Source organism: Cinclus cinclus, chromosome 16 (assembly GCF_963662255.1).
Source record: "Cinclus cinclus chromosome 16, bCinCin1.1, whole genome shotgun sequence".
Taxonomy (NCBI): domain Eukaryota; kingdom Metazoa; phylum Chordata; class Aves; order Passeriformes; family Cinclidae; genus Cinclus; species Cinclus cinclus.
In genome coordinates this window covers 749,039-768,810 of record NC_085061.1, presented here as the reverse complement: position 1 = coordinate 768,810, position 19,772 = coordinate 749,039, and the positions used below count along the sequence as shown (strand labels likewise).

Genomic DNA, 19,772 nt, shown 5'->3' with positions numbered 1-19,772 from the left:
GGGAACAGGGCTGTCCCTCCCTGGATTTCTCTGTTTCTCTTTGTCCCTGCTGGGACTGGCAGTGTCTGAGTCTCTCTGTGAGGCTCCAAGTCCTTCAGGCTTGGATTGTTCTCGTGCTTCCCCCCTTGCTGGCTGCAGTGCCCTCGCTGGGCACTGGTGTTTCACAGAGAGCTGAATCCACGCTGACTGAGCTCGTGGCTGATGTTTGTCACCAGGCTGGGGATGTTCCTTAATCCATCCTCCCGGATCACAGAGTCCAGGAATGCTCCGTGTGTTTACCTGCAGCCTCCCTGTCCCACTGCCCATAACTACCTTCTGCACATCTGCTTTTCCTCTGCTTTACAGATACCCTGTTCGTTTGAGGGCCCCCTTTGGTGCTTGGATAAACTCTGCTTTCAGGGAAAACATGGAGTGGGAGTTCCTTTGGTGGAGGGTGCTCGGTGCCTTTAGCTCTGCTCTCTCTGTGCCTCTCTGCTCCAGCAGGTTTCTCCCTCCCAGAGCTCCTTTCCTGGCTGATCAGAGTGGAATGAAACACCCCTGTGGTGGCTGGCCAGGAGCCTCCACAGCCTCATCTGGCACGCCTGGGGCAGGGATGCTGTCCTGGAGAGCTGCCCCTCGCCCTGGGGGCTGCTGGCCCTGCCCCGCCTGTGCTTGGGGCTGCTTGTTTGAATTTGAGGCAGTTGTTTTTTACCAGGGTCACTTCTGGCACTCCCAGTGCCTTTGGGGTGCTGTCCTTGGGGCTGCCCTGCACTGCACAGCCTGAGCTGTGTCCACACCACTGAGGGGCAATGTCCTGCTGTCCCTCCTGTCCTGCCATAGGGATGGTGACACACAGGTGCTGGGATGGGCAGCACAGTCTGGATTGCTGCCTGCCTTTCCCTGGGAGGGAAGGGAATTTCAGGGCTCTGGACCATGTAGGAACAGCATCACTGGGACAGCTGTAACTCAGATACCCAAGTCTCACGGTGTGAAAGTGTCTGGGGCTGTTTGTGCACCCCATGGGTTGTTGTCTGGGGGTGGGATCCGACCTTTGTGCCAGGGATGCTGAGGTACAAGGGGGGATCCAGGAGCTCCAGCTGTGGAGGGATCCTGGTCCATACCTGCATTCACTGATGGGGCACCAGGGCTTCATGGGGTTACTCTGCAGAAGTCCCTCTCCTGAATCCATAGCTCCTGCCATTTCCCACCTCTGTGTCCATTTTCCAATGAAGCTGCTGCTGTTGTGTTCCCTGCACCCATCTCTCTCTCCCTGAGCAGCTCCCCAATGTCCCTGCCTGCCCTGGGTGTTGGTGTTTGGTGCTTTACAGTGAAAAAAACTGAATTCCATCAAAAGCACTTCCCTACTGCTCTGCTACTTTAAAATGTGCAAATTTTGTCCTGTTTTAAATGTCTCCTTTCTTTAAAAATCCCTCTGACACCAGCCCTGGGGAGGGGCACTGTAAGCTGCTGGCTGTCGCTTCACCCAGCAGCTGGCACCCAGAAAATTCCCTGTTTGATAGGACAGGGAGATTAACAGCAGCTGATTTGGGATTTAGGGAGGATTAAGACAACTCAGGTACCTGCTGATAGCTGATATTTCTCCAGCAGTGCCTCTGTGCTGGAAAAAAAAGCTGTTTCTTTGGTGCCTGCCATGAGCACAGGGCAGAGCAGGGGATGGGGCTGGGGCTGGGACATTGCACAGGACATTTTGGGGTGACAGGGGAAGTGTGGCCAAGTTCTTGTGACCTTCAGGTGGCCACACCAGGGCCAAGTGCTGCTGCACAGTGGATTAGTGCTGGCCTGGCTCTTCACCTTGGCTTAAGTCTGTTTTCTTTTCCTTTTTTTTTTTGTTTGTTTGTTTTTTGTTTGTTTTCCTTTTTTTATAATTAGCATCTATAAAGGTCAGGCTGCAGGAAGAGCTTCAAAATAAGGAATAAGATGCAAATGAGGGCTGGGAGTCAGACCCCACCTGTCCCCATCCTCTCCCTTCTCCAGCCCCATCCAAATTATCTTCAGCCTCATTTTGCTTCTGAGGCATCATCAGTCCAGGTTGGATTTGAGCTCAGCTCCTCAGCCCCTGCCAGGCCCCACAGAGCCACCTTTGCTCCACGTCCCTGCTGCTGCACCCACCAATCTTTTGGCCACATTTCTGGGATCCTGCAGCCTCTCTGCAGTTTGGGCCGGGGGCACTGGGAGGGTGCAGGGGTTGCTGGGCAGGGAATTGTACCCTTCCCAAAAGCTCCATCGTTTCCCACCACCAGCAAATGGAGGCTTCAGCCTGGCCAGGCTGCTCCGTGCCCGAGCTCCGAGTGAATTCCCAGGAGCTCCTGTGCTGCTTTGTGCTTGATTAACCTTTATCACAGAGCAGGAACAAGACAGATCAGGGGCTGGGTTGTCTTTGGTGGTTCTGACGTGGGGCTCTGCTTGGCTGCTCCCTGCTCTGGCTGGTGCATAACAATTCCTTTCCTGGGCCCGCAGTTACCCTGGGAGTGTATTTACACTTCCCTGCTCTCCCTGTCTCTCGTTGAGATAATTATTGTTTTTGGTATCTAATTACTCCTTTACTTTACATAAAGCCTAGTGATTTGAAAAGTCTCATTTTGAAAGCACTGAAATCACACAGCAGAACCCAGGATTATTCACAACAGCAGCGGGGATTTTAAAAAATTGCTTTTAATCTAATAATTTTTAATTGCATAAATTAATTTCCCCCTAATTGCTTGGAGTTAATTAATATTGAAATGCCACTTCCTTGCACAGGGGGTTTTGTAGCCTTAGTTCAGCCTGTACAAGGTGAGTTCTAATGTTTGCATAAGCAATTTCCTAATTAGATGGGATTTGAGGATTGAGGGGCTGACATGGGGCAGGTGGATGTGCTGAGGTTAAACATCTCTGGTAATCCAGTCAGGATTTGCTCTGGGAGACCCAGGGCCCTGTAAAGGCTTTCCCTGGGATTTCCCAGACTATTCAGCCTCTGGTTCAGTGTATTAGGCAGAAATTTGGCTTTTTCCCTGGGAGAGGGATGGTCCTACACCAGGATCCCTTGCAGTGGATGCTCCCTTTGACAGCAGCAGGGACAAAGGGATGTGCTGGAGCATCTCAAACCGGATGCCAGACACAAGTGAAAGGCACCACTGTCCCCCCTGACCAGCACAGGGACCCTCAGTGTGGCCCCAAGTTTGTGCTGTGACCCAAATTCCCCTAAATGCGATTGCCAAAAGAGCCCTGATCCTCCCCGGGGTGCAAGGAGCCAATTCCCTGGCCCAGAGCAGCCCCAGGAAAGTCAGACTTGCCCAGGAGGTGCCTGCAAGGTGGGATTGTGGCTGTGCCACTGGTGTGGGACTAAACCCTGGGAAATTGAGGATATCAGCACCTCCCCTTGGCACTGGGAGCCAGGGTGGGGACAGCAGCATCCTGTTTTTCTTATGGTTCTTGACTGCATCCCAGGGGTCAGTGGAAGATATTTTATTGTGCCTTTTGTCTCTATTGGAAATCAAGCAGGGAGGTGATTAAATACAAGGCCATCTTTGGAGCTGACAGGTTTATTTCTGCAGCTCAGGGAGAAAAGCCATTCTGTGCTGGCTATAAATATTAGACAGGACACACCAGGATTTATGTGAGATAAATTCCCACCCTCCCCCTTTCTCCAGTCAGGATGGAGTGATGCCTGTACATTAATATCAGACTAAAATGAGGACAATTTTTCACTAGATGGCTTTAGATAAATGTAAAAAATCATATGGCATCTGTGTCCATTAACCAGGAACTTAAATTTGGGAAGCTGTAAAGAAGGTGCTGGTGCAGACAGTGACAGGATCCTCCCTGCTCTCCCTCATCCAAACCTGGGGCCTGGGACTCAGCTCCTCCAGGCCTCAGGGTTGGGCTGGGATGTGCCTTCTGTAAACTCAGAGGCAGTTGTCAACTTTAAAGTATTGATTTTACCCATCCATTTCATCTGCATCTGAACAGAAAGTCCATAAATTCCACACAGCAGGGCAGGAAATACCATGGCTAAATGCAACTTTTCAAATTTTCCATCCACATATTCTTACCTCATTGCGAGGTTTCTCACACAGTGAGAAATTAGTGAGAAATTCCTGCTTGCCAATATGTATATTAAAATATATTTGTGCTTCCTATTCCAATAACTGGCAGCCTCTCATCAGAATTAATTTTCCAATCTTTCTGAGGGGGTTGCTGGTTTGATTTTTTTATTTTTATTTTTTTTCCCTGAGCACATTTGTGCGTAGCCAAGAGGCAGGCAGTGCTGTCAGACCCTGCTCGTGGGCTGCCCTGGGTGTCTGCATGGAGGTCTCCTGGAGCTGAGAGGGGATGACAGCAGGGCTGGGGGCTCTGGGGGGCTCTGGCAGCTGCAGGTGAGCCCTGCCAGGGATGGATGAGCCAGAGCTCTGCAGCTTTCCCAGTGATCCTGTTCCCAGTCTGTGCCACCCCAGTGGCTCTGCCAGCCCAGCCTGGCTGCTCCTGCCCTGCCTTTGGCTCCTGGGCTCTGTGCAGCCGGCAGCTCTCGTTTGCAGGATTTAATTGCTGTTCTGATGTTCCTGTGGTGGTTTGGGGAAGGTGTTGGGCTGGGGCTGACTTGTCAGACGTCTCAAACATCCTCCCCAGAGCTGGGGCTGCTGTGCCCAGGAGAGGGGCAGGGGAGCCGGGCTCAGGGCATGGGCAGGAGGCACCTTGGGGAGCAGAAGCTTAACCAAGCCAGACTAGAAATGTAAAGATGTGACCTTACCAGGGTGCCCATGCTGGAGGGGCTGGAGCTGGAGTTAAATCCACTCAAACATTGCCCCTTGAGCTTTGGCTTGAGGTTTGAGGAGACCAAGTGTCTCACCTGGTGCTGTAAGGACATACAAGGGCTGCCAAAGGAGCAGGCCGTGGATATCTGATGGATATCTGATGGATATCCATGTTGTCTTCCCTGAAACCTCTGAGCTGAGGAAGGAACTGGGAAACATTGACTTCTGCATGTACTTGTCATTAATATTTTATTATATTTAGTCTGATGTTTATTAAAAATGCAGATCTGTTTACTTAACAAATGAAAGTTAAATGCCCAGGAAAAATTGTGGCAGTGCTTGGAGCTGTGTTCTCCCTGGGGCAGTGGGAGAAAGGCCTGAGGGACTGGGAGGTGCTGCCTGAGCATCTCCTCTGAAGAGCCAGAGCCTGGAGAGCGCTGGCTGTGTGTGTGACAGGAGGGACAGTGGAGCAGAGTGCCCTGTGCCAGCCGTGGGGATGTGACATGTGGGTGACAGGCAGGGATGGAGCCTGTGCAGCGTCCTGGCATCCACCTGACCCCAGCTACTGCTGTTGTCACTCCTTTAAATCAGGGTTTGCAGCCTGGGAAGCTGCAGGAGCCTTGTTGTGATTGCTGAGGAAATGTAATCAGGTGTTTGGCACCACTGGGGACCGTGAGGCCATGGGCCATCGTGGTGTGGCTGGGCTGCAGGGAAGGGACAGCCCTGGGAAACAGAACCGTGGACTCACAGAAGGGGTTTAGGTTGGAGGGACCTCAAAGCCCACCCATTCCCACCCCTGCCATGGCAGGGACACCTCCCACTGTCCCAGCTGCTCCAAGCCCCAGTGTCCAGCCTGGACACTGCCAGGGATGGCTCCTCTCCTCGAGCAGGAGGAAACCTCTGAGCGGTCCAGGTGATGGAAACCTCCTGCTCTGGGGCAGGGGGGATGCCCAGGTGGGCACGGGAGTGATCAGGAGCCATGCCATGCCATGCCATGCCATCCCATCCCATCCCATCCCATCCCATGCCATGCCATGCCATGCCATGCCATGCCATGCCATGCCATGCCATCCCATCCCATCCCATCCCTGCTGCAGCCCTTCCCGTGGCACAGCCGGGCTTTGCCAGCCCCTGGCCGTGCCGTGCCGTGCCGTGCCATGCCGTGTCGACTAACAAAGTGTGATTTGCACCTCATCCCACGCTTCCTGCCCCACCCACCATGGTTCTTTTCTCCCCTCTCATAGTGCGGACGCAATGCTGAAAACTTCGACCGGTTTTTCACTCGCCATCCACCCGTGCTAACACCTCCCGACCAGGAAGTCGTCGGGAACATTGACCAGTCAGAATTCGAAGGATTTTCCTTTGTTAACTCTGAGTTTTTTAAGCCTCAAGCCAAGAGCTAAGTTGCTGTGCAGATCTCATCCCTGCATCTGTCATCCGGCTCCAGCTGCTGTTGTGGTGACACATTCCATTGCAAAACTTGCATCCGTGGGTTGTCTTTAGTTCCTTGCTAGAGTGACCATATTTCAAGTGTCTTCCTGTTATTTGGGGTGTCACTGGAAGGGAGTGATGTGCAAGAAATGCTGCAAATGGGCTTTTGTAAGATTTTGTTTGTAGAAAATGGGAACGGCTCAGTGGGTAACAGAATGAAAACAGAGACACGGTGACAACTGGGAGAAATCCCTTCATCGTGTGCTTTAATTCTTGCTCTTTCTTTTTTCTAGTGTTTTAATATAATCATGAAAATTTAATTTTTAGCCTTCTTAGCCTTAGTGGCAAGTAAGTGTTTTTAATGAAACCATTCCCTGGAGTCTCTCCTCCCGAAAGCTCTGCAGAGCCAAGTTGCTGGTTCTGGTTCCTTTTTTTTGGCTGTCCTGCTGTGTGTCCAGCCCCTGCACAGCTCCCCTTCCCTGCACAGACATTTTGGGCTGGTTCGTTCCGGGTGCTGGGTCCCCAGCAGTGGAAAAGTTATTTGGGAAGGCAGAGCTGCCATTGGCAAAGATTTCTCCCGATTGTGCTGTTTCTAAGTAGCTTTTTAAAATCAAAGCAAACAGTGGTAAACGGGAAATTTGGAATCCGTGGTCACCCTAGTAAACATCACCAACATCCGTTCCCCAGTGAAGTTTTTTCTTCTTTTCAAATGCCAAAGCCATTGGTGGAGTTTGTTACCTATGTTTTAAATGTGTCAAAAATGGTATTGACCCAAATGGGAGATATTTAACTCTGAGCAGTATTGGGAATTCTGGTATGAAGCGTGCAAAGATGCTCATTTCAATGGATGCTTCTATCCTTAAAAATTGCTCCTGGATATTGAAATGACCCGAGTTTTGTTTCTGGCATCAAAGGAAACATTTCAGGAAGGCTGAATTTCTCTTGAAAGGACAACAATCACCCTGCTTCCTTTTATACCCCTGCAGATGTTCGTGGGCTGTCACTGTATCAATCCGCTTGATTTGTAATGTGCCAATTTATTTTTTTTCTGATACTGATTATAAAATAAAAAGTGAGAAAAACACGGCCCAGATACCTTGATGTGTTTGGCAATAATGAGTTTGTGCAGTTCAGCCAGGTGATTCCTTCCAACAGCTGGGGCTGGAAGCTGCCCTGGCTGCTGGGGGATGCTGGTTCATTCTTCCTCTGCGTTCGTCCCAAAAGATCTGAGCTGGGATGTACTGGAAGCATCATCCAGGAGGGAGTGATTGCTCACAGCCTTCTGCACAGCCCCGCTGGGGCTGTCCCAGCACGGCCAGGGGAGGACACAGCCCGAGGTGAGGACACGGGAGCCCTGCTGCTCGGGGATCTCCTGCAGAGCCTTGACTGCAGCATCAGCTCCAGCTCCCCGAGCCTGCAGAGCCCGGGAGGCAGCGAGCGCCGCTGACTCATCCAGCTAAAGAGGGATTCCAGGTTCCTGTTCGCCTCCCTCCTGCCTTTGGGGATCCACTCCTGCCAAGGGCTGCGGGTCCGGACGCTGCGAGCTCGTTCCGAGAGGTTCCCAACATCGGTGGGAGCTGATCCTGGCATCTTCCATCCCGGCAGCCCTGGAGCTGTGCCACGGGGAGGGGGCTCCTCGGCAGCAGTCAGGGAGGATCCCCATCCCTGGGAGCCAGGCAGAAATACTGCTCCAGGCCAGCTGTACCTGGAGCACAGAGCCACGGGCAGTAGGACATCGCTGTCTGCCACGCCGTGCCACCACCGTGCTGTGCCACCACCACCACACCGTGCCACCACCACCGTGCTGTGCCACCACCACCACACCGTGCCACCACCACCGTGCTGTGCCACCACCACACCGTGCCACCACCACGTCATCCCACTGTGCTCCTTGCTGTGCTCCTCGTCACCTCCCAGGGTCAATTCTCGCACTGCCGGGGGCTCTTTCAGCCCTGAGCATCCCCTCTCTCCATGAACGCAGCCGTTCCCTGCCTGCTCCCACACTGTTCATCATCCTGACAGAGGCAACATTGCCACCAATTCAGGCAGAATTCAAGGTAAGGCAGCAGCAACCTGCGCTTTGCCATGCCCAGCTCCCAGCCAAGGCCCTGAGGAGTGGGAGCTGCTGGAGAGGGCAGTGCAGGGGAGTGGGCTGCCCTGAGCCCCCTCCCGGGCACATCGCAGCCTCTCCCAGCCCTTTCTGCTGCCGAAAAGCAGCAGCAGGAGATTTTCCCACTCCAGAGCTTCCAGGCTGAACACTCCTGAGGGCTGGGGACCACAGTGGCAACTTGCAGCAGTCACATGTGGATGTGTCATTCCCCTTTGCAGCATCCCACAGCATTCCTGTTCAGAAGCTCCTGGCTTGGTAGGACAGTGCTGTCCTGGCCCACGTTGGTTTGGATGGATGTGGCCTTCAGGAACCATGTGGTCAGCTCAGATCCCTCCAGGAGCCTGGAACCACTTTTCACAGAGAGACCCCAAGCACAGCCGTGACTGCTCTGCCAGGACCACCCTGGGGGGACCCTGCTGCCACCAAGGTGGGCTTGTCCTCACATTCCAGCTGCTTCACCCTTTGCCCGCAGAACTCTGCACCTGAAGCTGACCCCTTCACCCTGTCTGCCCTTCCCTGCTGCTGCTCTGTACCCCCAAATCCACTTCTTCTTCCTTCTCTGCTGGAGAGAGGAGCCCTGGAGGGACTCTGGTGCTCAGGGATGGACTGGGAGCTGCGGACTCCGGTGCCCTGTGGGGCATGGCCGAGTGCTCAAGGCCTGACAGCACAGCCACACCCTGGCTCTCCTGCCTTTCTTCTCTTGGCTCCTTCGGTTCCATCCAGACTTGGTTTTTTCCCATCTCGTCTCTTCTCCACCATCTTTGGCTTTTCCTGATCTTCCTCCCCAAGGCTGAAGCCATCCTGATGGGATGTCTCCTATGGAATCTCCAAGCATCTCTGGAGGTCCTGATGCATTTCTGGTTCATCTCCCAGGGCTCAATCCAGCTTGGTGTGGTGCTCCTGGCCTGTCCAGGCTGCCAGGAAGACCTGGCTCTGTGTCCTGGCCGTGCTCCTGCTTGAGGCACGGAGGTGCCCCAGTGTCCCACCTGGCCAAGAGGGGCTGCAGGGAGGACACAGCATCTCTCCTCCCTGAGGGGTGGGCTGGGGTGCAGGACACAGTTATTTTCCTCAGTTCAAGCTGACAGATTAATCCAGAGTTGGAAATCCTGGTGCAGCAGAGCACACACAGGACCTGGCATGGTGGGGCCACACTTCAAACACAAAGTCTGGGGGAAAATGGAGAACAAATACAGGTTTCTCCAAGGCATCAAATTTTTGACAGGGTCCTCCCTGTGTCACGGCAGGGGAAGGTCACCTCCAGCCGGGATTTGGGGTCTCTCCTGTACAGGGACACAGAAGAAGGGGTGAAGTCTTTTGTCCCTGCTTTAGTAACGAGGCAGAGCAGAGCCAGTTCCAGCCACCCCTCCAGCCATGGTTCTGTCACTTCCCACAGCAGGACAGCCCTGAGGCAGGGCTCTCTGATCTGCAGGGTTTGGAATAGGAGCCCACGCATTCCCAGTGCTGACTCTGCAGTGCTGATCGCAGGTTCCCAGCACTAATCCTGACATTAACATCCTTTTTTCCCCCTTTTTTTGGCTTGGGTGTTGCTGCAAAGTTGTTCTTCCTAAGAAATTGCGAGGAGAAAATGTTGCATATGGGGAATTTTCCTTCTCAGAGGTTTTGAAGTGCTGTGTGTTTTGTCTGTACAACCCTGGAGCAAATCACATCCTCCATCAATGAACCAGTGTTGGTTAACACCATATCACGGCATCATTCAAAAATCAAGCTTAAAGTAGAAAGAGCTCTTGCAACTGATTATTTTGTGCAAATTTTGACATGGTAATGACTGTTGCTGCCATTTCGAGGCATGTTGCTTCCTCCAGGCTCCTTCCTCCTGTGCAGTGCCGAGCTCTGGTTGCAGTGAGGGCTCTGCATGCTGAGAACTGCTCCGTGCTCTCTCCCACAGCAAACAGAAGAGCAGGGATGCTCTCTCCCAACGCGCCCGGCTCTTACCAGTCCCTCTGTGTCCTGCTCGTGTGTTTCAGGCGTGCTAAACTGTTCTTCTCTTCTTGCTGGTGGTGCAGGGCTGCTTCTGTTGTACAGGGCTGGGAGTTCCTGCTCGGTGGCAACTTGAGAAAGCGGCGTGGGGTGTGGAGTGCTGGGACAGCTCCCCGGGGACTGCACGGCTCCCTCGGCCCTGCCCTCGGGTGCTGTCACCTCTGGGGTGCTGTCACCTCTCGGGTGCTGTCACCTCTCACTGCCTCCCTCCTTCCCCAGTTTAACTCTGTGCTTTCCATTTAACAGAAAGACAAACGCGACACTTCCAACTTCGACAAAGAGTTCACCCGGCAGCCGGTGGAGCTCACGCCCACGGACAAACTCTTCATCATGAACTTGGACCAGAACGAGTTTGCTGGATTCTCCTACACCAACCCCGAGTTTGTGATTAACGTGTAGTCGCGGCGCAGCCCTGTCCTCGCTGTCCCACGCCAGGTGGCCCTGTACATAGGACACTAGTCTTCCAGGATTAGCAGTGCAGACACACATCCCCTCCCGCCAAACACGCCGGCCGCTTCTCCTGGAGCCTCTCCATGTCTGTGCCACTCGCTAGCTTGGTTTCCCTACCAGAGGTGTCCGGGGTACCAGTTACGGGTCAGTGATACTTCTAGGAGCTATAGTTGGTGGTGACTAATAGAGTTTTTAAACAGAAATATACCAAATTGCTACGGTCTCTGTAATTTTGCAGTGGGATGCTGAGATCCCAGTGACCCAGCTAGTCCCAAAGCGTTGCTGTGGAATGCTAAGCATGGTTGATCGCTTAAAGCGTTGTGCTGAAGCTTGCGATGAGTGTGAGCTTGTCTTAGAGGAGCCTTTTGTTCAAGACATGGATATATTTGATCAGTGTGGAAAAATCTGCTTCTAGACCTCTATTTTCCAATGCATTGTCCATAGGGTCGGGATGCTCTCTGGAGCATCCCCCACCATCCTCCTTCCCCGCGCTCGGGCGTTGCGACTCCAGACCACTCCCATGCCAGTTCTTGTACATCAGAGCAAACCTTTTTCTAAGTGAAAGGTGGGGTTTTTTGTAACATCTGGAACAGTTTGCAGTTTTGATACGCTCTGTCAGCACTCGCATAAATCTTTCACAGACACTGTTGAGATGTAACAGCTCTGTAAAGGATATTAATATTCTGCCAAAACAAAACACATTTATATTCCTGGTTTACAATTTACCAACTGAAAACAAGCCCAAGACCAAAGGGCTGCACTGAGGGCTATTTATAACGGAAACTTTTCTACTTTCCACCCTCTGCTATTCTCTTCCAGACTCCAAAACCATGGATTTCACAGACATCTTGATTTTCCTGATTTCCACCAAATTCCTGGGGGTTTCAGTCAGTAATTCAGGACCTTCTGCATCATTTTAAAAAAAAATTCTGAATGAGAAGAGACAATTCCAGCAGCTGTTTGTGAGGCAGAGCCGTGGCATGCAGGAGGGCAGGGGAGGCAGGAGGGAGCAAGGACAGGAAGGAGAAGATGGGGGTGGACAGGTGAGGGCAGGGGCAGGCAGAGGAGGGCAGGAGGAGGCAGAGGAGGGCAGGAGGAGGCAGAGGAGGGCAGAAGGAGGCAGGAGCAGGCAGAGAAAGGCAGAGGAGGGCAGGAGCAGGGAAAGAAGAGTAAGACCAGGGAGAGAAGGGCAGGAGCAGGCAGAGGAGGGCAGGAGAAAGCAGAGAAAGGCAGAGGAGGACAGGAGCAGGGAAAGAAGAGTAAGACCAGGGAGAGAAGGGCAGGAGCAGGCAGAGGAGGGCAGGAGAAGGCAGGAGCAGGCAGGCACTGCCCATCGCTGACCAGCCAGTGACCCTGGCTGACTGCTGTGTTCACAGGGGCTGAACATCCCCCCCAGGTGAGCATCCCCCCAGTCCCTGTCACCCAGTCACAGCCCAGTCCAGCTGGTTTGCAGAACCCAGTGTGTTTTCTGAGCCAGCACTGGTTCTGCTGGATGCAGCCATTCCTCCCGGCCCCAGGGAAATGGGTGGGATTTTATCCATCATGAGGAATTCTACAGAAGAAATTCTAGTTTGTAGGTATTTTATAAACATGAAACTCTACCTTTGGAAATAATTTGCTTCTTTTAATGATTCCTTGAGAACTAAAGGCTGCCAGCAGCTAAGGCGCTGTCCCAGGTGAGTGTCCCCCTGTCACTCAGCCACGGGCACTGTCCTGTGCCTGCTGGGGCTGAGGGCTGAGCCCGTGGCCTTGGGTCCTGCCCTGGGCTGGAGGAACCCAAACCAAACCCAGAAAAACTGCAAATTGTGCCAGATCCAGGAGGGGGTTTCCGAGGGGCTCTGCCCCGGGCGAGGCCCAGGGCTCGGGGGTGGTGGCTGGCGAGGGCTCCCCCGAGCCTGGCACATCCCGAGGACATGGTGCCATCCTCTGCAGAGCGCAGCTGATGTCGGAGCACGTGCGTTACTGTCGCCTTCCAACCTTTGCTGCAGAATTAGTATTACTTCAGTGGTGAATGTTTTTAATTTCCGTCTCTTTGGCTCTGAAGGCGCTCCCAGGTCTGTCCAGGATGCTGCCGGAAGGTCTCCGGGGCTGAGGGGCACCCCGGGCTCGTGGGCATAATGCAGGAGCTGCTGCAGGGGGAGTCACATCTTTTCAGTTTGGGACTTCTGTGTCTGTGTTGGGGTGACACTTGTGCATGGAGCAGGCGCTGCTGGACGCTGAGCAAAGCGGGTGGCCTTGGAGGGGAGGCTGGGATGTGGCACCAGGCAGCTTTGGAGGCAGCTTTGGGATCGAGATCCACACTCCAGGGTGAGCTTGGCAAATGCCAGGTGCTCTTCTCAGGACTCATACCTTGAGTATTCCTGACGCTGTCCATCCTGCTGCTTGCCAAACTCTTATTCCAAGACTTATTTCCAGATGACCTGTTTCTTCTGGGAAGGAATGTACAGTGGGATGTGCCTGGCCCTGCACAGACCCTCATATATGTGTGGACTCCTCCAAGGAAGGGCAGAGTGACAGGGGTTGAGTCACTGTTTATATCATTTGATGATTTAATCTGCACTGTTGGACGGGGAAAGCAGAGCTTATGGAGGATGCTCAGAGCTGAGAGTCTCAGGAGAGCCCTGGTCCCCAGCCCCCAGGTGCTCCACAGCTGTGTGAGGAAATCCATGCCCAGACCATACCTGGAGCTGCTGGGGATGCAGGGGAAGGGGGCCTCAGTCTGGTGTCCCACCTGGATTCATTGGGACTGGCAGTGGAATCCCCTGGGGCAGAGGGGGACCCAGAGCCCTGGGGCAGGGCAGAGGAGGGGCTGAGGAGGCAGGACATGCACAGGATGGCGTCTCCTGACTTTGTCCCGGGCTGGATTGCATCCCAGTGCTGCAGGTAAGTGTGCTCAGGCTCTCAGCTGGTTTCCTCTAGGACAGGGTGGGTCAGACAGTCCCCCCAGGGCTGTGCTGACCCCTCGGCTGCTGCTCTGTGGCAGCTCCAGAACGTGCCCTGCTCCCAGTGTGACTCCCCTCGTTCATGGCTGGGAGCTGCTGCTGTGCCTGTCTGCCCTGGCTGGGGCTCTGAGCAGCCTGCTCCTGCCCCATCACCAGAGGAGCTATCGATCGCTTTAATCCATTTAATAAATAAATGTGGGTCTGTGCAGTGGCCAAGCCGTGTAGACAGGTGGGAGATGAGTGGGAGCAGGGCAGTCGCTGTGCTCCGGTGGTTGTGAGTCCCAGAGCTGTAACCCCAGGGAGGAGCCAAGGGGATTCGAGCACGGGACACAAGGATCCTGCTGTTCCCAAAGGCAGGGATCGCACCTGGAGCTGCAGCCTGCTCACACTGCCAAGTGCTGTGGCTGCTCTGCTGTGGCAGGAGCAGGTGAGGCTGCGTGAGCACACGCCTCTGGCTCCATGCATGGAAGTGTCACCTGAGCTGTTTATTTCTGATCACATTAAAGTGGCAATTAAAACAAGGAGGGAAAAAAAAAAAGAAAAAAAAAAAAGAAATGTTTATTGTTGAACAGTTTGTGTTTGTGAATTTGATTTCACCTGCAAGTATTTGATGACTTTTCTACATCCTAGACTACCTGCTGTGTGTTGTCAAACAGTTCTCATGAAGACCTCCTTTTAGATGGGCATATACTCTTGATTCAATTTGCTGCATGTATGAAAAAAATAAAATATTTAATTTTAAAGAAACCCTGAGAGCTTGGCTTCCTTTGCCCAGAAGACTCTGGGGACGAGCTGGGCATGGGGTTTCCCTGGGGGCCGGGGTGCCCTGGAGGGGCAGGAAATGCTGGGAAATCTCAGAGGTTTGGTCAAAAAGCTGCACAGCTGGGGACTCTCAGTGGTTGGAACTGCCCCAGTGCAGGTCCCAGAGAGGAGCAGCTGCACCCAAAGGCGCACGGTGCGGACGGGGGGCACGTCCCTTGTGTCATCTGTTAATTGCTCACTAATGAGGTACTGAAAGCTGCGGGACAGGCTCTTCCCACGAGCACAGCCCCAGTCTCTGGCACTGGTGCAGGGCTGTGGGCACGGGGTGGCTGCACTGGTGAGTGCTGGGAGGGGGGGTCGGGACCTTCTGGGATCCCCCAGACCTTGCAGGAGCTCCGGGGGCTCCTGGCCGAGGGCACCTCAGTCTCTGCTCAGGTCTGGCAGAGCTGCCTGGCACATCCCTGCCTTTCTCCATCGAGGAACTCCCCTTGTTTAGCGAGTGCCCGTGTGAAACCGGGGGAGTGTGTTCTCCTCCTGCCTTTGGGGATGTCTGCTGAACTTCCAGCAAAATATCCTCGTCTCTCCCACCCCGTGCGGCTGGTGGTCACCGGGAGCACCCCGATCCACCTGGGGGTGGGAAAACTGCCGGGCTCAGCCGGCCCTGGCACTGCTGGAACAGCGTGGCATCTCCTCAGGCTGGGCAGCCCTGGCGGTGCCCCCAGCCCCTGCTGCTTCCCTGAGCCCCCAGCCACACCAGGAAGGCATCCCCAGCCCAGAACAGGGCTTTGGGGTGCCTGGTTGAGTCCCTGCCCAGACTCACTGCCGTGCCCATTCCCAACATGTTGGAAACGCTCCTGAGCTTTGCCTCTCCTGGCTTGTGTAAGTGAAACATTTGGTTTTGTGACACTTTCCTTAATTATGGGAGCTAATGACAAAACCATTGTGACAAATGACTCAGCTTTTGATAGTGAAGTTAATTAATTCTGAAGTTAGAGCCTCCATTGGAGTATCTGGAAAAACCCGATTAGGAAGTGTGCTTACCCAGCGTGACACGGGCAGCAGGAGCTGTCCCTGTGACAGCCAGGTAAAACCCTCCCTGCCCTCGGCTGGGAGGGATCATCTGCCCCGAGCAAGGGGATTAAAGGCCAGACATCCTGGTGCTTGCCTCCTGATCCATCCCTCCATCCATCAAAGCATCCAGGGGAACACAGCCTCATTAATGCTGGACCGAATGACCAGGAGCAGCTCTGCATTGGGCGCTGACCTTCAAGAGCGTCTCCCTGAAGCCATCTTTCATCTCTTTCATTTGCATTACAATCCTGTTTGCCTCATTATTCCTTATCCACTTCTTCTTCAAAGGGTTTAAATCAAATCAATTAAATTGTGGCAGGCTGGAGCAGCAGTGAACCTTTCCTTGTGGTTCAGCGTGGTCCAGCTGGACCTGACTACAGAATGGGTTTAATCTTCTGCTATTTGTTCTTTTATTGCTTCTGGGCTACCACTGCCCACAGATGCCTTTGTTCCCTGTCCATCCTTCCACCCATCCCATGCAGACACACTCCATGGACAGGCTGGTCCTTGTCTGACCTTGGGGAAAGGATTCTCTTGGCTTCCCTCACACAGCCTGGGATCAGGAAGACGGGGAGCTGCTGGCCATGGAATAGATGTGGGAGCCCTGGGGCACTGCCATAATGTTTGCTGTCCTGTGCCATCCCTGTGCTGGTTTTGTCTGCTCAGGGAACCAAAGGATCCTGGAATCATTCAGGTTGGAAATGCTCCCCAAGACCATCGTGTTCAACTGTTCATCCAGCACTGCCAAGGCCACCACTAACCCGTGTCCCTTGGTGCCACATCTACACAACTTCTAAATGCCTCCAGCTATGGGGACTCTACCGCCTGGCAACCCTTTCAGTGAAGAAATTTTCCCTAATATCCAATTTAAACCTCCCCTGGTGCAAATCAAGGCTGTTTCCCCTTGTCCTGTCCCTTGTTCCCTGGGAGAACAGACTGACCCCACCTGCCAGCACCCTCCTGTCAGGGAGTCCAAGTATCCAAGGGCGGGGAGAAATGCTGAAGAACATCCCAAATGTAGGCAAACCACCCCGGATGTGGGCCCCGGAAGATGCGTGGTGCTGGCCCACACACGGCCACCCCTGCTCCCCCAGCATCGCTCAGAATAAAGAGGCTTAATCAGAATGGATTTCTGTTCCTCCCCTGCTATTTTTATTGCGACTCAACTGCCGGAAACCCAGCAGGGAGAGCAGAGCTGGTGGGGACTTGCACCAAGGCAGCCAGCTCGTGCCATGGGCACTGTGGCACGGGTGCCACCGCTGGCACTCCCTGGCAGCACACAGGGACGCACCAGCTCACCACTGGAGTCCTGCTGGAGCCAGTGGATTGCAGCCAGCACTTCCAAAGTGTGTGCAGATATAAATAATCCCCTCGTAGGAGTGGGGAAGGATGAACACATGTGCCGAAGGCTCTGGAGTCCTTATCCCCTCGCAGCCCCCGGGAGCAGAGAATGAAGTGAAGACTAGGCAGGGCTGGAGCATCTCCCTGCATCACCAATGACCCAAACTCGCCTTGTATCAGCCCCTCTTCCTTCAAAGAAAAACCTAATCCAGCTAGGGATTATTTGTGACTGCTTACTTCCTGCCACTTTGCCAATTTAAATGCAGCAGAGCTTTCATTGCTGGATTTGGGAGGACAAAGCCTAACAGATCTCGGGTTAGGACATTTTTGCCTGGAAGGACAACACTTTTCTTGCAGGAGTTGTACAATCTTTGCAGCATGGGCTGGATTTTGTTACTTGTTTCTACTTTGCCCAGCGCAGTAGGGTCCAGGTCCAGGAACAGGAAGATGATGATGGGCAAGGCAGGGAACAGGAGGAGGTGATGGAGCTGGAGCTGGAGGGGCCCAGGCTGCCCTGGTCAGGGTGCCAGGCTGTGGCCCTGCAGTTTGAGTTGTAGAACAGGACACCAAGGTCACCAAATTCTCCTTGGTCCCAAATCTTAGTGACTGCCTGGGGAGGCCAGAGCTCCGAGCTCGCTCCTGGAGCTGACACTCCATTCATGGAGCAGTGAGAGGGGTGCAGGGGTGTCCCCACCTCCAGCCCCACAGGGGCCAACACGATCTGACACGGACTTTGCTTCTGTTTGAGCTCGCTTTGTTCAAAGCCTAGGAAACGGTACATGTGCACTCTGCTCACACCTACACACGCTGTGTTAAAATAACACAATTAAGGCTGCAAAATCCCCCACTCACAACGCAATTTGCAGCCCCTCAGCTGTGGGTGGGAGATATCTTTGCTGCCTCTGAGCAGGCCGGGGGCCGGGCAGGGTGCTGGCGTCAGGCACTGCCCCACGCGCTGGTGACAGCCAGGGGGGACAGCCAGGGGCAGTGGGGGTGGCAGCATGAGGCAGATGTCCCACAGAAACTTGGCCTTTCCCTGAGCCGTGCTCTGAGCCACCTTCACAGCATCCATGGGATTGCTCAGGACCAGGGGCTCAGGAAAACCACGAAGAACAACTTTTTGCATAGTGACAGGACAAGAGGGAACGGTTTTGAATTAAAAGAGAACAGATTTATATTGGATATTGGGAAGAAGTTCTTCCCTGGGAGGGTGGGCAGCCCTGTCACAGGGTGCCCAGAGAAGCTGTGGCTGCCCCTGGATCCCTGGAAGTGTCCAAGGCCAGGCTGGACATTGGGGTTTGGAGAAGCCTGGGACACTGGAAGGTGTGTCCCTGCCCAAGTCAGGGATGGGACTGGATGATCTTTAAGATTTCTTCCAGCCCAAACCATTCCGGGTTTCTGTGGTTCCATGAGCAGCATCCCAGCACAGCCCAGGGCTCATCCCAGTGCCCAGTCTGTGACACCAAGCTGTGACCTGGGAGCCATCGTGTGCCTCTGCCAGCAACTCTCCCCAAAACTGAGAATCGATAACGCCTCCTCAAAAACGCACAGGAAGACCCATGTGGTGCAGGGTGGGTGGGTGCTGCTGACCCCAGCCCGTGTCCCCATCCTCACACTCCTCAGAGGGCTGCGTCCCCTCCCAGCTCTGTCCCAGCTCATCGAGCACTGCCACTCTCCAGACGGGAACGATGCGAAGCAGGAGCTGGTGCTGTGAGCCCAGGGAGCCTGGGCAGAGCTGCACCGCCTCCAGCCTGAGCTGGGAACCAGGCACGGGGCCCGTGGGGAAGCAGGGAATGAACCAGGGTGATCCACAGCCAGGAGCCAGCGGGGCAGCAATCAGCGTGCCCTGCCTGGGGAGCGGCACAAACGGTGATTTCAGGCTGAGGAGCCACTTAATTTTCGCATTCTTAATTTCTCAGTACTTTCATAATTCTCTGTTTGCCTTTTTGGAGTAAATAATTAGTATTTCCATGTGAGTGCATACAGATGAGGGCTGGGGAAGCACACACCATCGTGTAAATCGTTCGCTTTCCCGTCTCACCGTGGCCCTTACAGGACCGTGAATTCCAGAGGTAAGTGTGTTCCAGGGTTGTTGGAAAGGTCGCATGAGTCATGGGCTCATCCGGCCGGCTGAGGGATGTTTCAGGGAGATGAGGAGAGGCAGAGGGCAGGGGGGTTACCGCTGGCAATGGTGCAGGAGTGGATTGCGGCTACAAGGGATGTTCAGGCTGAACCAGCGCCTGGGCAGGGGATAAACACCGGTGCTGGCAGGGCAGGAACATCTCCGTGTCAGCGTGGGAAGGTGCTGTGCCCCCCCTGGGGTCCGCTGTGGGGGTGTGTGGTCCCCAGCCTCTTGTCCCAGATGCCGCCCGGTGCCCGGTTCCGGTGCTCAGGCACCGAGCAGGCTGAGCTGGGGGCAATCGGAACCGAGGGGCCCCGTGCCGGGGGCTGCTGCGGATGGGGGACAGTCCCTGGGGCGGTGCCGGCACTTCCAGGGGACTTCCACCCTGTCCGTGTCCCAAGACGGTCCCGGTCCGGTCCCAGCATCCCGGGGCGGGGTTCCCGGGGCGGTCACGGTCTCGGTTCCCCGGTCCCCGCTCAGTCCCGGCACCCAGCGGTGGGGTCCCCCCTCCCAGCCCAGGTATTCTTGTAGGGTCCCTCTCCCGATCTCCCGGGGCAGTCCCGATCCCAGCATCCCGGGGGAGGCGGGGGGGGTGGGGGGGGGGGGGTTCCCGGGCCAGTCACGGTCTCGGTCCCCGCCCAGTCCCGGCGCACCGGGGTGGGTTTCCCGTCCCCCCGGTGCCGGTCGCCGTCCCCTCCGCCGGCCGGTGGTAGGAGCGGGCGGGGGGCGGTGTCCCGGCGGCGCAGCCCCCCTCGGGTCCCGCCCCCCGCTGCCCCCCGCCCCCGCCGCCCCCCGCCGCTGCCTTGGCCGGGCGG

At 54.8% G+C, this 19,772-nt stretch overlaps 1 protein-coding gene across 2 annotated transcripts in view; it reads left to right on the top strand.

Annotated features, from left to right (window-relative positions):
• PRKCB (protein kinase C beta) overlaps positions 1-10,668 on the top strand; it is an 88,831-nt gene extending 78,163 nt beyond the window's left edge. Inside the window, exon 17 of one of the 2 annotated variants that reach the window (XM_062503246.1) lies at positions 10,516-10,668. In XM_062503246.1, the coding sequence (XP_062359230.1) occupies positions 10,516-10,668 (153 nt within the window). Of the gene's footprint in view, positions 1-5,974; positions 7,222-10,515 lie in introns of those variants that run through there. The other variant, XM_062503244.1, reaches the window with a different exon arrangement.
• The last annotated feature ends 9,104 nt before the right edge of the window (positions 10,669-19,772 follow it).